At 40.3% G+C, this 24,447-nt stretch overlaps 2 protein-coding genes across 4 annotated transcripts in view; one reads left to right on the top strand and one right to left on the bottom strand.

Moving 5' to 3' along the window:
- The window catches only part of card11 (caspase recruitment domain family, member 11), a 28,966-nt gene extending 18,878 nt beyond the window's left edge, over positions 1-10,088 (bottom strand). For both annotated transcript variants that reach the window (XM_055036190.1, XM_055036189.1), the window contains exons 1-3: positions 9,559-10,088; positions 832-1,035; positions 143-280 (exon numbers count right to left, since the gene is read on the bottom strand). In XM_055036190.1, the coding sequence (XP_054892165.1) occupies positions 143-280; positions 832-1,024 (331 nt within the window). In that variant the 5' untranslated portion in view covers positions 1,025-1,035; positions 9,559-10,088. The remainder of the gene's footprint in view (positions 1-142; positions 281-831; positions 1,036-9,558) is intronic.
- A 4,588-nt stretch (positions 10,089-14,676) lies between these two features.
- ap5z1 (adaptor related protein complex 5 subunit zeta 1) lies at positions 14,677-24,179 on the top strand. Of its 2 annotated transcripts, XM_055036044.1 has the most exons (18): positions 14,677-14,774; positions 15,738-15,875; positions 16,951-17,131; positions 17,883-18,033; positions 18,099-18,211; positions 18,290-18,464; positions 18,810-18,857; positions 20,320-20,460; positions 20,556-20,593; positions 20,748-20,910; positions 21,058-21,236; positions 21,311-21,453; positions 21,526-21,644; positions 22,245-22,372; positions 22,440-22,537; positions 22,618-22,750; positions 23,293-23,507; positions 23,588-24,179. In XM_055036044.1, the coding sequence occupies exons 1-18, from the start codon at positions 14,734-14,736 to the stop codon at positions 23,838-23,840; spliced, it is 2,457 nt and encodes an 818-aa protein (XP_054892019.1). In that variant the 5' UTR covers positions 14,677-14,733; the 3' UTR covers positions 23,841-24,179. The 2 variants fall into 2 exon arrangements, with proteins under 2 accessions (XP_054892019.1, XP_054892020.1); XM_055036045.1 differs by lacking the exon at positions 18,810-18,857.
- Positions 24,180-24,447: the final 268 nt, after the last annotated feature.

Below are 24,447 nucleotides of genomic sequence, written 5' to 3' on the forward strand. Positions count from 1 at the left end.
TAGACCTTTGCTGAGGTAGGTAAGATCAGGGAATAACATCGGCTTCACATGCAAGTATCGGCCGATCACAGATGTCCCACAATTAAGGAAATCGGCACCGATAAATCGGCAAACCCTTAGTCTCAAAGTGTCCGGGACTCACCTACGATGGTGGAGAATCGTCTGGTTGGGTCTTTCCCTGTGACCGACTTGTAGAGTTCAGGGTAGTAAAACTCCAGACTCTCCAAAAACGCCCCATATCCCCGCTCTCCTTTGGTGCGGAGGATGTCCAGCAGACGACCTAAAAGAAGGTTAAAGAAAGATTTTTATTTTGTTTTCAAGTTCAGCGAATGCAAACGCAGTGCTCCTGATCTCTGTTATAAGACTAAAATCAAACAACTGCCTTAATTCTCCAGCTACAATTACAGATTAATCGGGTAATTTTTTTTGTCATTTTTAAATCTATTGCCTGAAGGCAGACCAGATGAGAGCTTCATGGCGTCTTTGGAAGACCATAAAACTTTACTGAAATAACAAACTTTTATATAAAAATAGTAGAGAACCAAAAAACTCAGAGCTTCTGCTTTGCAGGAGACGTCTGATAATAACTTCAGGTCTGAAAGTGTATTCATTGTGAGACAAGTAGAAGTTTGAATATCTAAGTCACAGGCATTCACAGTTTTTTGATAGACTGCTAGAAAATCTAGCATTTGGATGAAAAAGTAGACCCTCAAATGCTTTTCTTTCTAACGTTCAGAGCCGGTAAATGAACATAATTTCACATCCAACTGTACTGATTCACTAGAGAATTGACTTCTTTCCTTTCAAATCATGACTTTCTTCTTTACTCACTCGTGCGGTTTGCTTTTGCCTGGAGCAGCAGGGAGTTGAGGATCTCGTCCTCGTCCTGCTCGTCCAGCACTTTGCACTGACGGAGGTACGGGGTGAGCTTCGCCGGAGTGATGTTGCGACACAACTCGTAGCGCTTGCACTCCACCTTCTCCCACAATGCATCGTTGTCCTCCAACGTCCCGTTCTCGTCCATCTCTTACGGCCCTGACAAACAGCAAAACAGGAGCAGTTCACTTTGCTGTTTGGCCTGAACAGTGAGCAGCAGCGGTTCTTGGAAGAATGCTGCCCTGAGGACCCACTGAGACTTACGTTAGAAATAACTGAAATAAATTGTCCTCACCACTTTTGTCCTTTTTCATCTGACACCACCAGTCAAATCTGACAACCTCCTGCTGAAAACAATCCGATCTGTATCTCAGCGAAGAATTAGCTTGGAAGTTGTCAGGAATTGCTTCTTCTCTACACCTAACTATCAAAAATGTCAGAATACAGAACGCAGCAACGTCTCAGAGGCTATGACTTTGAGATTCATGTTATCCAGGAAGCTGCTTCTTCTGCTAAATTCAGAAAGAGATGAGGAGGCGACAACAGATGTCTGATAAGATCTTATTTTAAGAAACCTTCATCAAAGACCAGCCTAAATTTATACTCTCTTCAGCGTGGCGTTCCACAGGGTTGCGGCTTTGAGCAAATTGCATTTTTTCCTTTAATTCTTTCTGAAGAAAATGTGACAGATAACACCCAGCTCCATTCATCGATAAACTATGTTTTGAAGTTCACAAACTTCAAAACTTAAATTTTTAACAATGTTTTACAATGTAACCAGGACAAAAATGACACATTTGGTTCGAGAATCCCTTTGAGATTATGTTCTGATTTTATTCTTATTCTGGATGACATAATGCTGCTCTCCAGCTTTTCATCAAGTCACTATAAACTTGTCTTTTAAATCTCACATTTAGCAAGTCTCAGCAAAGTTTTTATAAAATTAGAATTTTAAAAAATTCTATTCTCAAGGTTGAAAAATAGTGAATGATCAGTCAACTATTTTGACAAGCACTTCTGAAAGAGATCGGACTGTTCCAATTACAGCTTCTCTAAACTGGCTTCCTGTGAAATGTGGAACTGATTTTAATTTTTTTTCTTATTGTGTATAGAACCAATATTGGTTAATATTTGCTGCCGGATTTTGCTGGAACAAAAATAAAAACAGAGCCTTTAACTTTCCTTCTCACTGTCAGGTAGAGAAAAGGTTTGTGTCTGGAGGAATGTGGGAAACAACTTGACTTTAGAGAGTAACAAATGTCCGTAGTCCATTGTCAAGTCTCACAGACTGTTAATGTCTGTCTATGAACGCGCAGGAGTTGTGGTCGATGCCGCAATAATGTCATGTTGTGTTTGCAACCTTGGGTGGCCAGTTTCTTCAAAATCTCTCACCTTATTGATGCATTTGTTCGTTGTGGTTTTCTCCGTTCAGTGGAAGTTGTATGAGCTCTTCAGGCACAATTGATACGAAGGTTTCATACCTCAATGTTTGACCATACTTAATTTGCAGCTCAACATCTCACCAACTACTGCGGTCTGATCCAAAATGCTGTTTGAGATGTTTATATTTATTGATTGGTCTGTCTATATCCACAGACCAATCAATGAATGAATGACGTGTGGCATCAATCAAATCTCTTGTACACAATTGACGTGGCTTGTCCCACAACTGAAATGGTTAAGAAAATGTGGTGGAACCACACAGCATCTGCAAATAAAGTAGGAAAGGGTACCTGCAGACCACATATACAAGGTCAGTCTGAGGTCCTTAGAGGAAAGTCAGAGTCGTAGTCAAGAGCTTGTGCCCCAAGGACGAGCCAACACTGAACTTAAGACCAGGACTATGAAGGCAGTGAGAACAAGACCAAACCAGTAAAGTGTTCTCGCATGACATTTGGGTGAAGCTAAGCTTGTGTGTTAGCTGAACCACTTCTAAATGTCCCTTACTGACAAGACAGCGTGCAGCAACAAGGATGGTAGATGAAAACCAGGAAGTAAAGTCATTATTAGTTCAGTTTAAATGCTTCCTGGGTAACATGAATATCTGCAGATTCACATGGTCTTGACTATTCTTAGAACAAACCACAACAAAACAAAAACAAGTGTAGAAGTCCAAGACCGAGACAGGGTTGAGTAAAAATGTGAACAAAACCAAAACCAAGGCCGATCTGGAGCAGTACAGCACTAAGATTGGGGGACTAGCAATGCAGACTGCAAAACCCAGACAACATAATAAAACAGGAAGCAAACTGAGACGAATATGGAGGAGAGCATCGCAAAAGAGCAACTCTAACCAAACAAGAAGACATAAATAAATCACAACATCAACATGCAGAATCAAAGGAGAAAGGTCAAACCAAAACCCACAGACCATGTCTATCATATATTTTTAACACCTGAAGCTAAACAATGATTGGTGACAGTAAAGTTGAAACCTGACATTTGGGTGTGGAAGGACTCAAACATTGGCTGCTCATGTGATACTCTGCAGAATATCCACCAAGCAACACATGTGTTTCTGACTAATTTGGAAAATGTATGCAACAACTTGACATTGAGAAAAACAAAGATAAAGTGAGAATTGTGTTTCCATTTTTGCGCTGTCAAATTGTCACCTCCAAATTTCCATTGTAACGGTTTTCTATTTGTAGAGTTCAACTTGATTGTTCAGACTGCGGTCGATGCCAGACGAGGCAGCCCGGGGCAGGATGCCACGCGGGCTGAGTTGGTGCCAAAAGCAATCCACAAACGAGCCGACATCGTTGAGTAACATCTGTTTTGGCTTCACTTTTACACCACACATCAACCATGTCACGATGAAATCAGACAAAAAGGAAGCGAGTCCACTGTGCAACACTTTAAGGGAATTGAGAAGAAAATAAAATCTGCGGGACTTTACCAAGTTTTAAAATCATTTAATCTAACCTCAGGTTTTGAGAAATGTATGGCACTTGTCATACCAATGATATTAATTCAACACAGTGTGGAGGAAAAGAACGACAGTCCATTAATATACTAAAGGAAGTCTCGCCAGGTTTTCTGGCAGTTTCTCAATGCTGTGATTTATTTATCCACAACTCAAACGTCCGGCCGTCAATTTGGCTGAGGTATTTCAGACATTTGGTTGCGGATTCGCTGCCGTCTCTGTATTAGTTAGCTCTCATCTAATCCAAAAGGCATTGGATTAACCAAGACACAATCGTGTTCTGTCATATTCTCTCTTCTGGGTGATCTGACGCAGGGGAGAAACGTGTGGGATGTCTACTCCTGGGTACATTGGCGACCTTGAATGTTTCCACTCGATTAGAAGCTTTCCCACAGAGAGATTGGGATTGTTTGAAAATGGCTTTACAACTCTTACTAAATCATTTGGCAGCTTTTCCAAGTTCACTACAGATTCCATTCCTGTTTAGCGTCGTGTTTACACACCCGTATGCTCTGGAGCTACAATCTGCCAATGCCTTCGCTGCTTTACACATGCTGACACTTGGTAATTTTCCATTTCAGATAGATGAATAACAAAAAAGTGATATCTTTTCCACAACTAAGGCTGATGTAGAACGATGTAGAACCGTTGAATACCAGATAGTTTATCTTTTTATTAGATCCTGGTATGTAAAACCCAAGGCACAGAAACAAGAAGAATTGTGACACGCAACTACAAGAACTCAGTCTGATACATTTTATAAAATCATAAAACATTCTTTTTTGCGCGATCCTGCACACTTGTCACTTTTGTACTTCCCTCTTATGTCTTTACTCCCCCTTGCGTCCCATTGCCCCCACCCTCTTTCAAACATTAACATACATATCAACACCAACACACCGTGCCTGCATCGCAAAGCATTTGCATGCCTTCAGGTTTGCAGATGTCACTCCACAATCCCGCTTTGTGACCTGTATCCAACAGTTAGGCAAATCAAGACGGCCTGAATACACAGGGCAGGCAAACGCACAAAATCACATATTCTGCATGGCCTGTGAATGAGCTCCGGCTAGAGCTTTCATGCAACATTTGAATGGCACATCCTGGTTTGAACTGGGGTTACGCAATGCCGGAGCACCGACTAATCGACCCCGCGACCCCGGCAAAGCAGTGGCCCCGCTCCACGTTGGAAGTCATTTTTTGCAGCCATTGTTTGCAGCCTTGCATCCGTTGTTGCCTCAACTCGCTGCAGACAGATGACGAAACCGCAAACATTCAGACCAGCTTGCAGCCATATGCAATTTCTGCACAAGCATAAGTGCGCACAAACACATCGCAACACAGACCCCCATAAGTAACCGCACATGTTTCCTCTTGTCTGTTCTCCTATTTTGGACTTTGTTACTGAGAAAGCTGATCCTTGCTTCCTCCTTTTCAAACCAGATGTGTGTCGTAGCTCTCTTCCTCTATTCTTATTTAGCTTGTTCACTCAAGCCCTTGTACGTTTACTACTGTTTTTTTTTTCAGGACAGCACGCACACAATCTAGACCTTTCATTTTTACCCATCTTTTTTTGATCAAAGCAACACAGACACATGCAGCAATGCAGACAAGCAACCTGCAAGATGCACTTAGCAAACTCATCGTTTCCACCCTCTTTTTCTCATAAATCCGGTTACTTCAACATCATTTAAACTTTGAATTTCCAAATCCACCTGGGGTGAATACAGCAAGAGATTTATTTATGTATTTATCTATTTGTGACCAGACAGTTGCAAGTGAAGACTTATGAATTATTTAGTTTTTGGTTTTCAATTTTGAGGACGTCAAAATAAATCTTGTTTTTCTGTCCAAATGAATATATGTGCAAATTTAGGGAGGGGAAAAAAAAAGACAGAAGTGATTTTACATATTTCGCCTCTTTATAATATGCAGAATTACTAACTGGCTGAATATTGTGGAGTAAACACTGTTAGCCTTGAGTGAACTCCCTTAAACTCTAAAATTAAAGCAGGTTTCAGATTGCGCAATTCATATTTTGCCCGTCTTTATTATTTTGAATGTACATGTGAGTTACATGTGACAATATCACTCTAAATGTTTGACAAATGTAACTTTTTCTATAGGCTCCAAGATGGAAAAGCAGTAAAGTGTGCTCATTTCGCTTTGTGCTTTCAAATCAGAGCTCTTATGCAGAAAATCAGGGAACTTATGAGGTGAAGTCATAATTTCTCAAGTCTGAACACATGGATTTAATTAATCTAGCCGTCTTTTACGACTGAGCAACAGCCAATCGTTAGATTCATTCAAGTTAAAATACAACTAGAAAATGGGGACCGAGAACACCTGGTGAATAATGTATTACTAATAAGGACCAATATGACCTATAAAAAAACAGCAGCGTTATTTATGAAAAGATGTGCATGTTATTACCTATCAGATTATTGACTATCAAGGAATGAAATCGCAAACATTTAGCTTTTCATCAGATTAAAAGTGAATCTCTTGTTGTTTTATTGGTGTTTCACTTTAATCTCTTCAAATAAAACAACAATAACTAGATTACAGATTGTTATAAATATATATATATATAGTAATAGGATTAACTAACTTTTTTTTGCTGAATTCCTATTTCATATTTTTGTTTTAAATTACTAAACAAACATGAGCGTGATTTTTTTTTTCTTGTATTAATAAATTACTGCGCTGTACTGCGAGTATTTTATTACATACTGACATTAATTACAATTTTTAGAAGTAGTTTTTTTGTTTTTTTTACAATTTTACTTCATGTTTCTTTACGTTTGTTGTATTTAGAAGAATAAAAACAAGATTTTCACCAGAAAGGTTTTTTTCTTTCTTGGGTTGAACAATATTCTCTTTACCATGTACCAGAACGACAGAAGATGAAACTTAAGCAATATTTTTGTACAAAGTTTTCAAACACAGTTTTCAAACACATGACTGGACCATATGTTATAATCTTCAATATTAAAATGTTTTTTTTTGCTCGTCTGTCACTGTGTCAATGTGTTTTTGCCGGTTTTTTCTAACCACATATCCAAAACGATGAGTATGTGGATCTTGCATCTTGCATGTTACAAAAATAACATGCAAGATCTGGAGGCTTCATCAATATTTATGAAGTCTTCATTTATCGACTGTCAAAACAACGGGGCAACTCAAAACCTACTTCCTTTCTTGCTTCAAAATGAGAGAATGAAACACAAATGCAGGCTGCGAGCAAACACATTCATAGTAAGAATATGAATGATGAACACAGAGCTCACTGTGTTCATCATTTCCTGATGAACACAGAGCTCACTTTGACAAAAAAAACACTGAGGTGTTTCTGTCAAACGTGGGAAACAACAGAAGTGAGGATCATGTTTTTTTTTAAATTGTCAGCATTATTTCTCTATGGACCGATTTGTGTCTCTATTAAAGCTGATGAGTATATCAATAATATTTGAAAACTCCCCAAACCGAGTCTAGAATTTCTGCTTTTCTGATTCAAACAACTTTTCCACAGCCGTTTCAATGAGAGCATTAATGAACGCTGCTTTCAAAAAATGATTGAACTCCATCTTTTTGTACTCTTTAGCAGCACTGTTGGAGTGATAAAGATGACAGTTATAAGGATTTGATGACGAGTGACCGTGATTTTAAGGCAAGAGGCGCTGCAGCCTGTTCAGAGTCACAGCACGAGAAGACTGTGTTGAATCTGATTACTTTTATCTTCCCCACCATAAATGCCACAAAACAATCATGGTAAAATCACAGGATTTTACACATCTTGCAAGAACAAGCCGTCTCAGTAAATTCCATTGAATTTGTAAGAATAAAGAGAAATTTTCATTTATACTAATGAACCTTTTAGAGCACATGTGCCAAACTCAAGGCCCGGGGGCCAAATGTGGCCCGCCTTAGCTTTTTATGTGGCCCTCTAGACTCCAAATTACATCAATACATTTTTTCAGTTCACAAATCTGCAAAAATTCACACAGAATCAAATTTTTTTCTCTTCTGATTATACTGCAAATTTTCTCAAAATTGGTCAAAAACATGACGTTTAAGTGACAGCTGCCTCAACGTCACTTGATGTCAAGCAAATTCTTGCGTGCTTCATAGCATCACCACACTTAGACACGCCAAACACCTACAAATGACTAACTTGAATGACATCTGTAACCAAAGCTCTATCACTAAGCACTCACTTGTGCGATCAAACATCGAAATTAATTCTTCTTTTTTGTTCGCCTTCCTGTTAGTCCCAATTGGAGCCGAACCTCCAGAGCCGGGCCAGGGGCTTCTGGGGGCTCGCCGTCAGCGCAGCGGTCTGGTGCTCTGACGCAGACAGATATGAATGGTTCAGGTGTACAATCTGTCATAAAGGCTTCATTGTGCAGCCGAAGAGCCGAAGTCTGTCGGAACTTGATACATGCGTTCTCTATTGTGCCGACTGAAAGAGTAAAAAGGGGGCCAAAGGTTCAGCTCTGGCAACCATTATTTGAAAAAGCTGAAATAATTTGCATTAAAGAAGAAAAAAAAAGCTAAAAAATAAAAAATAAATAAAAAAACAGTGAACAGCAGGTTGGTGCAGCTCGTTTTCGATTCTGCAAAAAATGCGGAAAAGTTTGAAATTCAGACCAACATAATGAGCCAGTGGCAGCTTTTGGAGCAGAGGTTGTGCACACGCGTTAAAACAGAAACTAGTGCATACATGTGAACAACTTTCAGTAACTTGAAATAGCCTGCATTGGTATTCAACCCACCTTTTCTCTGATTCCTTCTAAATAAAAACAAGTGTAGCCAACTGCTCTCACATGACACCTATTCCTTAAAAAGGGGTTCAATTCAGCATAAATCCAGCTGTTTTATTGAAGCGCAATGAGGTTAGTTAACAATATCAATATAATATGGAGATAACTACAAAGCAGTAGAAGAAAGAGAATGGGTTAGGTAAAAGCAGATGTGTGTGTGTGTGTGTGTGTGTTGGAATGGCCCAGTCAAAGTCCAGACCTAAATCCAATTGAGCTTGAAAACTGCTGTTTTCTGCCTCTCTCCATCCAAATCTGACTGGGCTTGAGAGATGTCAGTCTCTAGATGCGCAAAACAGATGGAGGCCTACACCAAAAGACTTGCCTTACTGCCCGAGTGGAGGCAGGGGGGTTGAATGTAAATGCAGCGCTTTCCGATTTTGATTGTGAAAATGTTTGAAAATCCACATACTGTAGTCCAATCTGGACAAAACAAATACGCATGACTTTGTCTGTCACGTCAAATCTAAATGTAACAGAAAGTAGGTAGAAAGTCAAAATGTCCAAAGGTTCAAGGTATGTGAGTCCCTTTGCCAGGCCTGATTGACTTCATGTGCATAATTCAACCCCCACTGCCTTTCTCTGATTCCCAGGTTTACTGGTTCCCACCATCCGGCTGCACCTGCTGCTGGAATCCCAAGCATCTTCATGAGGGCTGATAAAGACTTAGTGATGACAGAGAAACTGAAACTCTCTCCTCCGGCCTGAGCCGAGGGAACAGAGGCAGACCGGTACCTTTCAAGTCCTTAGAAGCAGATTATAAGCAACTTGGTATCACGACATGAGGGCAAAACGCAGCTCTGCTTTTGACAACCCGTTGTGACAGGAGAGCCCGTGCGCCTTGTTGTTCCCACTCGTGACCCCCCACACCGACCGACGGCTTTGAAATTCAGACACAGACACACCTTGAGACCCCACGGGGTTCCCTTTTCTCACCTGGAACGATGCCCCAAAGGTCCGCCGGAAACCAACAGATGTTCTGGTAGTTTCTTGAGAAAGGCGACCGAAGAAGCGCGCGCGCTCCGCAAAGAAGAAGAAGAAGAAGAAGAAAGTCGTTTTTCACGCTCAGGTTGTCTCCATGTGTCCGACTCGAGGCGCAGGTGTGACAGCAGTAAAGCCGGCAGGACTCCGCGGCCGCGGAGCCTCGTCTGTCTGAGGTGGAGACGGAGAGAAACCAGAGAGGCCGACGGAGCGCGGAGGTGGGCGGGCAGAGCTCAGATGGAAATAAGCTCTCTGCTGCTTTCTGCTGCTGCTGCAGTGAAAAGAAGAGCTCAACTCCTGCTGCTGCTGCTGCTGCAGAAGAGCTCAGACACGGACAAACTGGCCAATGCCTCCTCACCTCCGCCTTCAGAATGAACCGCGAGTCCAGTAAGGTCTCATTTGTCCCAGCGTGGCCTCCGTGTTTTTAACCCCCCAGAGCTGCGCCGTGTCAACACCAGGAGACTCTTCAGTGTTTCCATCGAGCTGCACGCTTTGCTCCCACGGTTTACTTCTGACAGAAACAACAGCTCCGACCAACCACAGGCTCACAGAGAATGAGCAATGATCCAATTATAGCCCGACTGTCATTTAGAAGATGGTTGAACTGAATCACTTTCTGAATCGTGACTAAGCCTGCTTTTCACTATCAGAAGTTTTTCTTTTTTTTTTTTTTAAGAGGCTGGTTTTAGTCTGGGTTTATGTAATCCCCCCCCCACACACACACACACCTGTCAGATCTAACGCACAGTTAATGCCTGTTTCTAGTGATGAACAACTCAGCATTAACTGAGATTAATGAACTTTATCACACCGAGATTTATATGCTGCCAACATTAATATACAGGTATAAATGTGTTTGCTTATTTTTTATTTTTATTTTTAAGTTTATCATTTAAAGTGTATATCTATATGTGTTTTAGTGTTTTAATTTGACTCTCCATCTTTGTCCACTGCCATGTGTCAAACTCGAGGCCCGTGGGCCGGATCTTGGCCCGCCGTAGCTTTTTATGCGGTCCTCTAGATTGTTGGCTAAACGCTAAGAGTGCTTAAGTATTATGTTGTCAATCAAATCAGTGCAGTTTTTATCTGTTTACTGCCAAATTATATCAATCAGTTCCTTAAGATTCTTGGGAATTATTTTGGGAAATTCACGCAGAATCAACAAATCCCCGCCCTTTTTGCGACCCAAGTGGGAGTTTGTTGCAGATTTTTCTCAAAAATTGTCAAAAACTTCCCTATTTGTACTAAACAGCTGCCTCAGCCTTAATTGGTATCAGATTATTGTCAATGGTCTCTACAGCGAGTAATTTTACCATCATAAATAAGCACAAATATTTCCAAGTTAGTTCCACAAACACTTTGATTTTATTGCAAAAACAAAACAAAACAAAAAAAAATAAAAATATCACAAAATCCACTAACAACTGAAAAGATGTTCAATAATATTATTTAATTTTAAGAATTCAATGATATTTTAGCAGTTTGTGAGCAACTTTTATCAATACATTCTGGCACAACCGACCCTTTAAGTCCCGATTCGGCCCAAAGCGAAAATGAGTTTGACACCCCTGGCAGACACCAACTTTGAAAAAAAAAAAAAAAGCTGATTCTGAAATTAAAGGGATGGTTCCATTTTTTATTATTATTATTTTGAGGCTCAGTCGAGTGATTATTAATAGTCAGTATCTTACAAGCAGCAGGATCGTCTATGAACGTCCCCAGTTTGAAGAAACAAAGCTTGGTTCTTTTAGGAGAGCAGTGGCTGTTTTCCATATGTTTTCCATACGAGGCCCTGCTGACCTGAAGCCATGTGGGTGACACGGAGGCACCGCAAAACAAAAAACCAGTCTGTCAAATTAGGTTTTTATTGCTTGTTTGCATCCAGTCACTCGTGCTGAAGTTTTGCTTTCGGATGTGAACTTTCCGACTGCATGCTGAATTAAAGAGATTATTTTTCTGATCTGCATTTGATTGTCTCCAATTTCAAATATAAATAAAGTGTTTGAACAGGAGCTCCTCTGATCTGCTTTCCAAAATGTAAATGTTTTTTAATTATCATTTTTAGCATTACGACCCTCTTTTATGCATGAAAAGCACAAGCATGTAGCGACTTATGCCAGACTGTTTAGAGTTTGTGATTTGCAAACTCTAAATTGACTTGTGAAAACAAAATTAATTGCGAAACAAAAGGTTAATCTATTAAGATAAAACACGAGGACATAACAACTTTACTAATTTATAAACTTTCTCAAAAGAAAAGCAATCATTTTCTACATTTTTTGAGCCAGAAAGCGAAATGAAATCATCTTTAGAAAGTGAAGTGGTAAATATATGTTTCTCCTCGTTGATGACATTTTTCTTTCTTTTATTTTTTTCTGATTTGATTTCATTCCATGCTTGTTCGCCGTCAAGGTCTGATGAATCAAAGAGTGTTATTTAGAGAACAAGAGGCAGTGAAATACTTGCAAAAGCATCCATATATCACATCCTGACTGCACCAACTTAAGCAGTGGTATCAGAAAACACAGGCTGACGTATTGATCCTGCTCTCTGGAATTACGTTCCTGAAGTCGTCCGGAGATCCAGCAGACCTCACAGGCAACAGGAGGTGGCATGTTTGCTTGGGCCGACTGGTTCTGTGGGGACCTCGCCTTGTGATCACTCCTGGCAGTTGTGCAGTGCAGGTCCCAGCAAGATACTCCGTCGGCACATTAAAACCAAACCTGGCCATTCTATCCGCCCTGATCTTGTCCAACTTAAATTTGTTGTTGTTGTTGCTAAGATATCTGGAGGAGCAGCTCATAGTTCAGAGGTGAAGTCCTCTTAAGGACAAAAGTGAATAAAAACACAGAGGAAAATACAAATTGTTTCACCTTGAGCACATTAGACTGCGCTTGAACCAAAAGTCTCCTACAATGTCTCTCTGTGTCTTATTTACGCTGAATACTGGGGTTGGTTGGTTGTGATTTTATTTTATAAAAACTAAAGTTCCCACATCCTCAAACCAGAGTTGGATTGTAATTTACTCTATTACATTTACTCAAGTAATGTTCTTTGAAAAATGTTATTTTTAGGAATATATTTACTTCTACCTGAGTAACTTTACTACGACGTGTTTCTACTCTTATTTAAGTAAGATTTCTGGATTCTCTACCCGCTGTGAGTAACTTCATAAAATAAAAAACAAACATGTTTTACCCAAAAATTCACCAGACACACACCTGCAGTTTTTTTTTTTTTTTTTTTTTTTGAAAGAAATTGAATTGGAAACATTTTGCCTATGTTTTGTTACTTATATGAATTACTGTCATTGTGGTCCTGAAAATACCAACATTTCCACTTATCTTTGGATTTTGGTCCATATAATTGTGTAATTTCTAAATATTAAATATCAATTTGGTCAGTAATTGCTTGAGTAGATTATTTTTTATTTTTTTACCAAATACTTTTTTACTTTTATTTTTTTACTTATAATGGAGTAAAAAAATCATTTTTGAAGTGATGTTTCTCTTACCTGAGTACATTTTCTGGGTAATCTGTCAACTTGCTCAACACCAACCTGACTAATTCATTTCACGCCCCAAGACTACGACTCCCCTGCCTGTCGAAATTACAAAGTCATCTGAACGATGGAATGCCACTCATTCAGACCTACCTCAGCCGCATCTTCAACTTCTTTCCCACCATCTGTAACCAGTAAAACAAGAACCAAATATTCACCTCTAAACCCTGTTAATCTTGTCTTTCTTTGCCAAAATCTCTTCCTGGTCCCTCCTGGTTCAGACCGGTGACTCTCAGTCTGTCTGTAAATTTGAGTTAGTGAAACTTTAAAAAATAAATAAATAAATAAATGAGTTGTTCTCACCAAAACAGCCAGCCATGTCAACATCTACAACAAATTTTCCCAAATTGCCGAAGCCACAAAACACAATATCTGTGTCACTCCTGAACCCGTTAGCCGTGATGACTAATTGTAGAAAAACTGCATATTTAGCAACGCGTGGTTTATTATGCAACAATTGGCTGAGAGAAAAATAATCCCATAAACCCTCAAATGTTATTCATACGTTCAGGAAGTGAGCTTTGTCTGCGTACTCCTAGCATTCCTGCATTTAAATATGATGAGTCAAGCGCTTACAAAGAACTGTTTCACTACATATTTATCCCGGTCACAATTGCAACATTTAAACATTTCAAAACCTATAAAAAGATGACACATTTTTGATGGTTTTTTGTTGTTGTTTCTATTATTTGCACTGTGTAAAATCAACCTCTGTTGCATGGTGTATGTAACAGAGGTTGAACAGTGATGCTCCGTAAAATCAAAGTGTGTAGAAAGCATTAAGTAATAAGTGACTACTTAGTTTAACGATTCTCCACAGCCAAGAATAAAATGACTTAGCAAACTCTAAGTTATTTTAAATTATTTTAATATTCATAAGTTAACCAGTCTTAGTGGTTGTCTCAAATTAATAAGTTCCATAGATAAAAAATATATATATTTCCTTCATGTCCTCCTCGATACATGTTGGTCTTTGCAGGAGCTGAAATGTACAATATATTTTTCTCACATCAGTTGCCTGGAGGAAAATGTTGAAAATACTCTAGATAAGAGTTTTGTGACCCAGTTTTAAGACAAAAAAATAAACATATGAAATGTTCTAATATAAAAAAAAAACTTTGTTGACTGGACTGCTTATGATATCTAGATAGTTCAAATCTTTTCTGTCCACCAACTGATTGTCCCTAGTAAGTAATGGATGGAAGAGGAGTTTGGCATCTTGTCACCATTACAACCATTTGATGCTCATGCTGTTTTGGCGGAGTGTTATGAATTTTAAAAACTGTCCTGAAAGGAAGTCAACCATATATTTGTCGGTGTGACGTGTTGCTGACAACAGCTGAATTAAAGCTATTATTTATTGCTGCTTTGGAGAATAGCGTGTGCGCTTTTATACGCTTTAGTCGGCGCATAAATCACTCGGTGGCGCTATTTTATTTCAGTCAAAACAATCGATAGCGGAACTGATGTCATGTCATGTGAGCGCAGTACGGACATGTTTAAAACGCGCACCGTCACTGTTTACCTTCCGCAGTAGCGGAAAGGCTGACTGATTATTTTTTTGAAAAATGTATTCTCTGGGTTCCGAGAGTTTAATTAAACAAGCGAGGTAAGGACTCGGAAAGTGTGGATTTTATTCAGAACCTTTTGCTCTTTTGCTAACGGAGCTAAAAACCAGTTAGCTCGACTTGGACTTCCTTGTTTGTGGTCAAGTTTTATTTTGTTTTATTACGTTTTAATTATTAATGCTGCTAAAACCCGAAACGTATCTTTTATTGTTTATGTTTTATGTAGCCATTAAAACCGAGGTTGGCTCTCACAGCAACAAGAAGCGGTCAGATGGAAATCAGAATCTGTTTTACTATGTAAAATGTCAAAAAGTGACTTAACAGTGAAATAAGATCTGGTAAGCGAACACCCTGGGAATGTCATTGTAATGTCAGCTGTTTTGAATATTTTACTATTTTTCCTGAAACATTGAGTAGTTATTTGTGTAACACGGTGCAGAAATAACCCAAATTATTTGACTCAAAAAGTGAAAATTGGTGTAATTGTATTTTTGTTTCAAGTATTGGCCCTTTGCTTGTTGCACTTGCTATATTTAAGCACAATATGGATATTATTTTGAGATTTGGAACCATTTTTACCCCGAAAGAGTCTTAAATCGATGAGTTTGTCAATTGCTAAACACACACACACACACACACACACACACACACACACACACACACACACACACACACACACACACAAAAAAAAAACCCCAGCAAGGTAAGGAGGACAAAGCACATAACACTTAAAAAGATGCCAGGAAACAAAGTATTAAAAATGAATGAGCTAAAAGTAACATTTACAAGAAAGTCACTTCAATACAATAATTCAGTCTTAGTCATAATAATAACAAATATCCATTGGAAAATGATCAGGTTTTGGACTGAAAATGAGTTAAACCCCTATAGAAATATTGACATTTCTCTAGACATTTGGCGATATGTCAAGAAACTAGACATGATTCAAGACGTTTTGTGCAGCGATGTGAGATGAAGCCTCGGCTGTTTTGGTTGTTTTCCAGGGAGATTCAGGAGCCTGAGCTGCGGAAGTTTTACGGCCGCCTCGTGAAGCTGCTTCAGCTCAAGGAGCTCGGTCACGAGACGGTGGACTCGCTGCACAGGCTGCACCTCATCCTGTCCGCTAATAAATATGCCCGAACGTAAGAGGCCCTCCTCGTGATCTTGATACTTTTTTTTTTTTTTACAAGTATTTTTGTTCTGATAACTTTGATAGGTCTAATCACACTGTCATAAAGTCTTCAGACATCCCTTATTATTTTTCCAAAAGGCCAAATATGTCATGACGCTGATCTGGTTGTGTTTAGCCTCTGTCTTAAACTAAAAACATAAAACATTTATTTACCTTCTCAACCACAGACTAAGGATGCAACATTTTATTTAGACAAAAAATCTAGTCAGACATTTTGGAACAGCAATGTCTAAACCAAAAGTCTGCAACTTTAATAATCTAAAGAGCCATTTTTACTGAGTCCAGCTAAATAAGTCATTTAAATCTATAAATGTTATTTCATATATAAACAAGTAGAAAAAGTGTTGTCCCTGTTAAAGAATCACCATTTTATTCCTGTTTTTTCTTTTTGATTATTGTAAAATAAAGACAAACGCAGCACTTTTTGCTCTTTAAGGGCCAGTTGTGCCAGAATGTATTGCTCACAAACTGTTAAAATATCATTGAATTCTTAAAATCAAATAATATCATTGAACTTCTTTTCAGTCCCTCCAGGATTTTGTGATACTGTTTGTAATTTTTATATTTTTATTTTTTTTGCAATGAAATCAAAGTGTTTGTGGAATATTTGCACTTATTTATGAAAGGATTTCTGAGAATTTTTGAGAAAAAATCTGCAACAAACTCCCAACTATGCATATTCGCAGAAAAGTGTTGATATTGTGTGAATTTCCAAAAATAATTCTCAAGAAACTGGAGGAACTTATTGATATAATTTGGCAGTAAACAGGTAAAAACTGCATTGATTTGATTGATAACATAATACTTAAGCACACTTAGTGTTTAGCCAACAATCTAGAGGGCCACATAACGGCGGGCTGGATCTGGCCCATGGGCCTTGAGTTTGACACATGTGCTCTTAGAGTTTACTAACTCTTTGTCTTCTTCTCTGATTAACGCTTAGCATATTTGACTTGTACTTTTGTTGTTTTTTTTTTTTTTTGTTATCTTTACTACTCTGTTATTTCTGTTGCCATCAATCAAAGGCTGCCCTCAGATCTCCGACAGAAGCTGCTGTCGCTCCTCTCCTCGCCCGCAGAGCAGCTCCAGGTGCTGAGCTCCGCTGTGCTCAGGGAGACGGCGCCCTCTTCTGGTGAGGAGCTGAACAACATCCAGGAGAACGTCAGTCAGCTGAACACTCATGTTGCCGCTCTGCTCGTCTCGCAGGTTTGCAGGAAGATAAAGACATATGCGCAGAATTTAATTTTATCTGTGAGCCATTCCTACTATTGCTGAAATGATTAATTGGATTAAACGTGATTAATTGATTACTAAAATAATCAATTAATTAATCGACTAATTGTGAACTGTATTAATCCGACTGAAAAAAAGGCCAGTTGCTAAAAGGACAACATAATCAAAGCAGTAAATAAGCTTATATTGTACATTTTGCATTTAAGATAAAGAAAAAAAAACTTTAATACGTTTTACCCAGAATTCCTAAACAGGTGAAATCTCAGCTTCATCTTGTTCAAATTCTGTAAAAAAGTATCAAAAGGACTTCTTAACACCTTTTTCTATCCAATTAATCAGTTAATAAAATAAGTAAACACATACATTGACAGGTCAGCCCTACACTGTTGATGTTCAGTCAAGCAGAAAGGTTTCACATTTTGATGTAGAAGTCATTTTGTCACTGCAGATGCATCCTTTGCTACAAGTGATTCACTAAACAAAAGGCTGTCAATGCATTTTAGGCAATAAAATGTTTATATTCCTATTTAGAAAAGGTATAAATTATTTATCTATTTGCATAAGAAAAGCTTAAGTTAAGAAAATCTGCAGAATGTGGCAGTTTGTAATTCGATTAATCAATTAATCTTCATAGTTGTTGATCAACTTATTGATAACTGAAGTAATCGATAGCTGAGGCCTTAATTTCCCACTTGTTTTTCCCGCTCTGCTTCGGCTGGAACAGGCCAGATCCAGGACGGATTTGAGCAGCCTCTGCGCTCGGCTCGTTCACGGCCTGGAGGGCCGGCCGTCTGACGGGCCGACCCGCTCGCTCACATTCACCCTGCCAGTGCTCCACAGCATCCTCAGGCTCCGCCCAGAGAGCCTCACCGAAGGTAACCAGCGGACGAAAAGAGTCTCCTCGGGACTCTGTGTTTAACTGTTTCTTTTTCGTCTCCAGAACACGTCACCATCCTGAGTAAAAAGCTCGTCGACTGGCTGCGCTACGCAAGCACCGTGCAGGGCGGTGGAGCTTCCTCGGGAGGGTTCTTCACAGGACCCAGGTCCCGTCAGGTGAGCGATCTGGACCCAAGATGTCCCCGCGGAAAGTTTGACAACTTTGTGTTTCAATCCATGTTTTGTTTGTCTCAGCCTTTGCCCACAGCAGAGCTGGATGGCTCGGTGTCGGGCGACTTTTTCACCGTGCTCTGCGTGGGCCAGGGATTCACGGAGGACCAGTGGATGAATGTCTATTCGTTTTCCATGCTGCGCCGCTGGCTCCTCACCTACCACTCTGTTTCCAGCGGAAACAGCACAATGGACGCCGGTATGACCACAGTTTGTCATCTTCCCGCCACAAACTTTAGCGTATTTTAAGTGGAAGTTGGGCTTTTATTTCAGATCAGTAACCTTAACCCTAAACCAAAGTCCCTACCTTGAAAATGGGGAAAAAGTTCAAAGACCAGGGATACTTTTACAAGGCACCAAAAATGTGCAACTGATGTTTTACTGCTCAGCGTTTGAAACTTTAAAGAACAGACATATGCTAACCAAGTGGGACTTTGTTCTTTGTAAAAGAGCCTCCTCCACCCATGAATCACAGAGGTGACTCAACCTTCACATCGCTCAAGTGAAACAACCTGCCTTTTTGTTTTGTTTTGGTCATCTTCAGCAAACAGGCTACAGCTCAGCCTCTCCCTCTCCCACTCCTTTTCCAATGGTAAGGCATAAACTCATGGGTCTTCGGTGCATGCGTTCACGTCTGAGAGTCATTAACTCAACTAAACTCCCAAAACGTTTTCTCTAGGCGGCTCACCACGTTTGAAATGCTGATTAGAAATCTCAGCTGCACTCGACCCTAACAAACAATCCCTAGCAAACGCACTACTAGCTTCTCATCTCTAACCTCCTCTGCCTCTGCTGTCCATGTTGGATAATCTGCAGTGATTGCAGTTTCTTTCAGAGAATGATGTACTAACAGTTTCATACCCCTGGAGGCGAATATATGTTACATGTTTAAGTGTTTTTCTTTGTGAGAAATGTAACTTTTTAGCTTTGCGTTAAAGATGTAGCATTTAGGTGATGGCGGTAATGCCTGTTTAAACTAGTAGTACTCTGCGCATCCTTAAAAATTCTTCAATTCTAAAATGTAATTTTTAAAATGTCTTAAATTGTATTTAAAAATGTATGCTGGCTTTAAATACCTTTTACATTTCGTCGTGTCAAAACTATTTAATCTTACATATTATACTTTTTTTGTTTTTTGTTTTTTGTTCGTCAGGCAATATTTTGAGTCGCCCGCTGACGTGTTACCGCCAAACAGCTAATACGTTAGCTAGATAGGTAGCCTTTTTTCCGTCTGGCCACATTTATTGTCGACGAGGTTCGTTAAATGTCAGTTTTAACGGTTTGTTGAAACATTTTATTTCAACAAAATGTTTAACTTTGGAGGAAAATAAAGCGGGAGAAAAGGATTCACGGATCGGAAGGGAAATGGAGGCACAGCGATACTGAAGCAGGGAAAAACATTTAAGGGAATAATAACAAGTCGCACTGATTTCTTCCTTCATAACTTTCCATTCTTTTTATTTTTTGTATGTTCTGTTGTGACACAGGTCTTAAATTCAATTTATAATTATCTTAAAAAGTCTTAAATCCTGAAATAATTAAATCTTTGCATTCAATTGTCCAGAATCCCATCACTTCAGGCATTTTTCATAAGGCTTGTACTTGATTTTTTTTTTTTAGCTGTTGTTTTTCCCTCTATTTGTTCGGCTGTGATGTATATACTATATGACTTAAAAGTAGCTAAATAAACCAGACTTTAGGGATATTTAGATCGCCTCTGATTGGTTGTTTTTATTGTAAAAGTTGAGACAGAAAATATGTGGTGTGGCTTGCAAGAATGTCTTTATCCATTAAATTTGATCAGATTTGATCACATTTTAGCCACAAACATCAACACATTTTTTCACTCCATGTGACAGAACACACAGTTGCTCGTTATAGAAATGAAATGCGTGAAATTTTATTTTGTATTTTTGCTCTGCTTGCAAAGTATTTCAACTTTCTGCTTTTCTTTATTTGTTTGTTTTCTGGGTCTCGATCCAAGTGGATCCAAAGCAGTCCAATCCAAGCTGCTTTTCTCTCCAATCTTTAATCCCTGACCGTGCATGTTGCAGATGATCGATCAGAAGTGGACGGATCAGTGGTTTCCATGGTTTCGGCAACGTCCTCCTCCAGCCGCCTTCTTCCCCCGAAGGAGCGACTGAGAGAGAAAGCGTTCCAGTACTGCCAGCGCCTGATCGAGCAGTGCGATCGCAGTGAGTGAGCTCCTCCAGGAAGTCCTCCTCTTTCAGTTCGAATCGTTTAAGCACTTGAGGCTGAACTCCGGTGTGAATTTCTCTCTTCCCGTCAGAGGCCCAGAAGAAGTCGGACACGGAACTGCAAAAAGCGGTGAGACTTTGAAGGTGTAAAAACATGAAAACACACAGAGCTGGGCGATAACTCTCCTTCATTGATTTTTGAAGATTGAGTAAAGTCAGCCCGTCCTTCATAGAAATATTCATCACACCACTGCTGTCTGTGTGTTGACTGGTTCCTCTGTTAGTGCATGGTGGAGGCCGTGTGCATCCTGGACTGTGTGTGCGTTGAGGACCCCTCCATGGTCTTCCGCACCTTCCCGTCCATAAAGGCTCTGTTCGGTCGGCTGAGCTCGGATTTGTCGTACGCCAGAGTCCTGTTGCCCATAGCGCAGTTCTACCTCAACCATGGTGAGCGCTGACTTTTTGATTTGAGAGCTGCATAGAAACCACAACGCTTTTTTTATTTTTAATATGGAGGAAAATTCACCAACCAACATGAATTTGTTTATGTGAAACTGAATAACGGCAGATGTGACCTTGAATGTGTGTGTGCAGGTGAAATGGCGGCCGTGGACTGTGAGTGTGTGTGGAAGTTGGTCTTTGGCCGCTTTCCCGCAGAGCTCTTCAACGACCCTTTCCTCGCCCACGAGCTGCTGCGCTTCCTCCGACAGAACCTGGACAGCCTGCGGCTCCGAGCTCCTCAGTTCACACGATTCCTCCCCAACCTCCTGAAGGTGTCGATCCAAAACCCAGGGATTCTGCGTATCGCTGCGTGGATCCCTGCTCACTTTCTGACCCCTTTGTGTAGTTTTTAGCGTGGGATAGCCCAGCGGTTGTGGATGACTTTGTGGATCTGCTGCCCTCTCTGGTTACTGAAGAAACTGCGGTGGAGATGCTTCACACGCTGCTGGACCTGCCGTGCCTTTCTGCTGCACTCGTCTTGCAGCTCAGGTCCACAGACGCACAAACGCGCTCAACGCTGGTTGTTGACCCACGTCTTACTTGTTTCTCTTTGTGCCGCAGGTCCATGTCTTTGCCCATCTCGGAGTCGAGCAGCCGAGGCCTGCTGTCGCTCGACACATTTCGAAACCCCGCGTTCAGAGGACTTTTCCTCTTTCTGCTTCGAGTGGAGACGGGCTCAGGTAGTGATGGACTCAAAATATGTTGGGAATTCCTTCACCACACTTACATAATCCAAGAGATAATCCTAAGTGAAGCCAGTTGATGCAGAAATAAAGATGGCAGGCCCATACCAGAACGGAAAAGAGAGAACGGGTCCAAACAAAGTCCAGCGTGGGACGTAAAACGCCCTTTCTGCGGTTCTGTTTTGAAACATAAACAAGTTATTGTCAATCATTCAACTTGAGACTTTCCCATTTTGTTATGTTTCATAAATATGTCCAACTGTAGAAATATAAGAAGCCCACAATTTTCTGTTCATTCAATCTGTATTTAATGCAACCAAAACAAAAATAATGTTAAAATTTAATTATGCTTTTTTTTTTTTAATTCACCATTTTATGACAAATTTAGCCCTTTATGTTATGAAAAGATGATTGACCCTTTTGATATCCAAGAAAACTCATTTTTTAAAGGAAATTGCCGCTTATAAATTAATTGCCTGTTGAACAGATTAACTCGATAATTGCCGTTGTCGTTTTCAGGACTTGTTTTACCAGTGCTTTGTAATAACATTTAGTTTTTTTCCGCTGGAATCAAACTGATTTCGCCTCTCTTCTTAGGTCACACCATTGACCGGTTGAGCACGCTCCACGACCTGCTGGCCGAGGCGGCCGACTGGCCCAGAGTGGTGCGCTGCGCCCAGGTCGTCCCGGTGCTGCTGCACATTTATTTCAACACGATTGTTACGGTAGGGACAGAGCGCCTCCCGAGTCAACATTCGGAACAGGCAGAATGACATCGTCGTTGGTTTTCAGGTGGCCGAAGAGAAGCTGTTGGCTCACCTGATTCTGGTGATGCTGGAGAGGAGCGGCCTCCTCCTCGCCATCCCCACATACAGCAGAGAGATACACAGGTACAACAGGAGACGAACCCTTAAAGGCTCCGTCTCCCCGCCTCCTTTTTCTCACCCCGTCTCTCGTTGGCCTCCTGCAGGGTGTTCAGCTGCCACCTGCTGAGGCTGTGCAAGCTCCGCCCCTCTCTGGTGGTGGACCAGTCACACGTGCTGCTGGAGTTTGCTGGGACGACGGCGAACGTCTACAGCAAGGAAGAAGTCTACACTCACGTGGTAAAAAAAAAAGATCCGTTTTGGTTCGGATTAAAAACTTTTCCAATAATGTTTGTTTTTTGTTTTTTTTAAGAAAAAAAAAAGACCTATTATAGCCACAAAGTTGCTAAGTTGGTAACAGTCAAGTGTAGAGATAGACATTTATTTTATTGCTCATTTATTTATGGTGATAATTTGGATTTGTTGTCCTGAGAAATTCAAAATAATGATGTGAATTTAAAAAAAACACCTTTCAGTATTATCGGGATAATTTATTTTTTTCCTCACTGTTTGTCAGTAAATATCAGTAAGTTTGTGCAGCTTTGCAATATAAATCACACTTCTTAAAGTAACAGTGTCTTAGAATATTTTCTGAAGAAACATTTGTTTGTGGCGTTATTATACCAAAACAGAAAGAATAAATAGTATTTGTCATAATTTTTATCTGCGTACGTACAGACATGACTTGGTGGACGGGTCCATCACTCTATAGAAATGATGATAAAACGTATTATAAAATGCTGAGCTGTTTTTTTTTGTTTTGTTTTGTTTGTGGTCGGCAGGTGTGGGTGCTGGGGGAGTACCTGTCTGCGTCGTCTGACTCCCGCTGCTCCGTGGAGCTCATCACTTCCTGTTTTGAAACTCTGGAGGCGGTGCTGTTTGAGATAACCTCGTCTGCCCCGCCTCCTGGAACGGTGTGCCCCGCCCCTAAAGTCATCACCACTTTGATGAGCGCGCTGGCCAAACTGGCGTCGCGATCACATGACTTGATTCCGAGGTGAGGAACTTTTTTTTGTGCTTTATTAGAGCTCCTTTCAGAATAATGTAACCTGATTGCTTGTCTCTGTCTGTCGGTAGGGTGTCTCTTTTCTTCTCCAAGCTAAGAACCGCAGCTAGAAGTGGCTCGGTTGCCTGGTGCGCCGACGAAGACGACCTCGTCTTCATAGTTACCCGTGGCGAGGAGTTGTGGTCTCTGCTGAAAGCCCCCGGCGTGGCTCAGAGCGTCCTGACGCCGCCCCCTCACGTCCTGACGCCACGCTGGCACAGGGACACGAACCTGGCCATGCCGCTGCAGCTTCGAGTCCTCACCAGGCTCACACATTCACAGTGACTCACACACACACACACACACACACACACACACACACAGTGACTCACACACACACTCATAGTGACAGACACACACTTCATTCTCCTGCACCGGCTCTTGTTATGAATTATCTGAACAACAAAACACCTTCATTTAGAAATTTTTTTTTGTTTTTTTTTTTGTAAATGAATGAGACGATTCACCTGAAATTTATTGATGTTGTAAATAACTTTAAAAAATAAATAAATCTCACTGGTTTTTAAAGTGTCATATTTATTACAATGATTTTACTGAAATATAGCATTTTTACAAATAGAAATACTTGATTAAAAACACACACACACACACACACACAGTGCTTATCTTCCTGAGTCAGTGGTGTCTTAAAACAGTAGCGCACCTCAGTAGAAAAATCCTCACTTGTGGTTTTTACTGTCCTTGTTTAGGCATTATCAATAAAAATCAACATTTTCACAATAATGCTTAAAATGCTTAAATCGACACTGCAAGCCAGATTCAACTACTTGGTTTGATTAAATTGCCCGTTAAATGACACGTCTGTGAAAAGTGCTTGTGAATTTCAGTGCATCATATTAGCAAAATAACTGGCAATCGCAGTCCAGACTAG

This window comes from Poeciliopsis prolifica, unplaced genomic scaffold (genome assembly GCF_027474105.1).
Source record: "Poeciliopsis prolifica strain line A6 unplaced genomic scaffold, Auburn_PproV2 SCAFFOLD010, whole genome shotgun sequence".
NCBI lineage: Eukaryota > Metazoa > Chordata > Actinopteri > Cyprinodontiformes > Poeciliidae > Poeciliopsis > Poeciliopsis prolifica.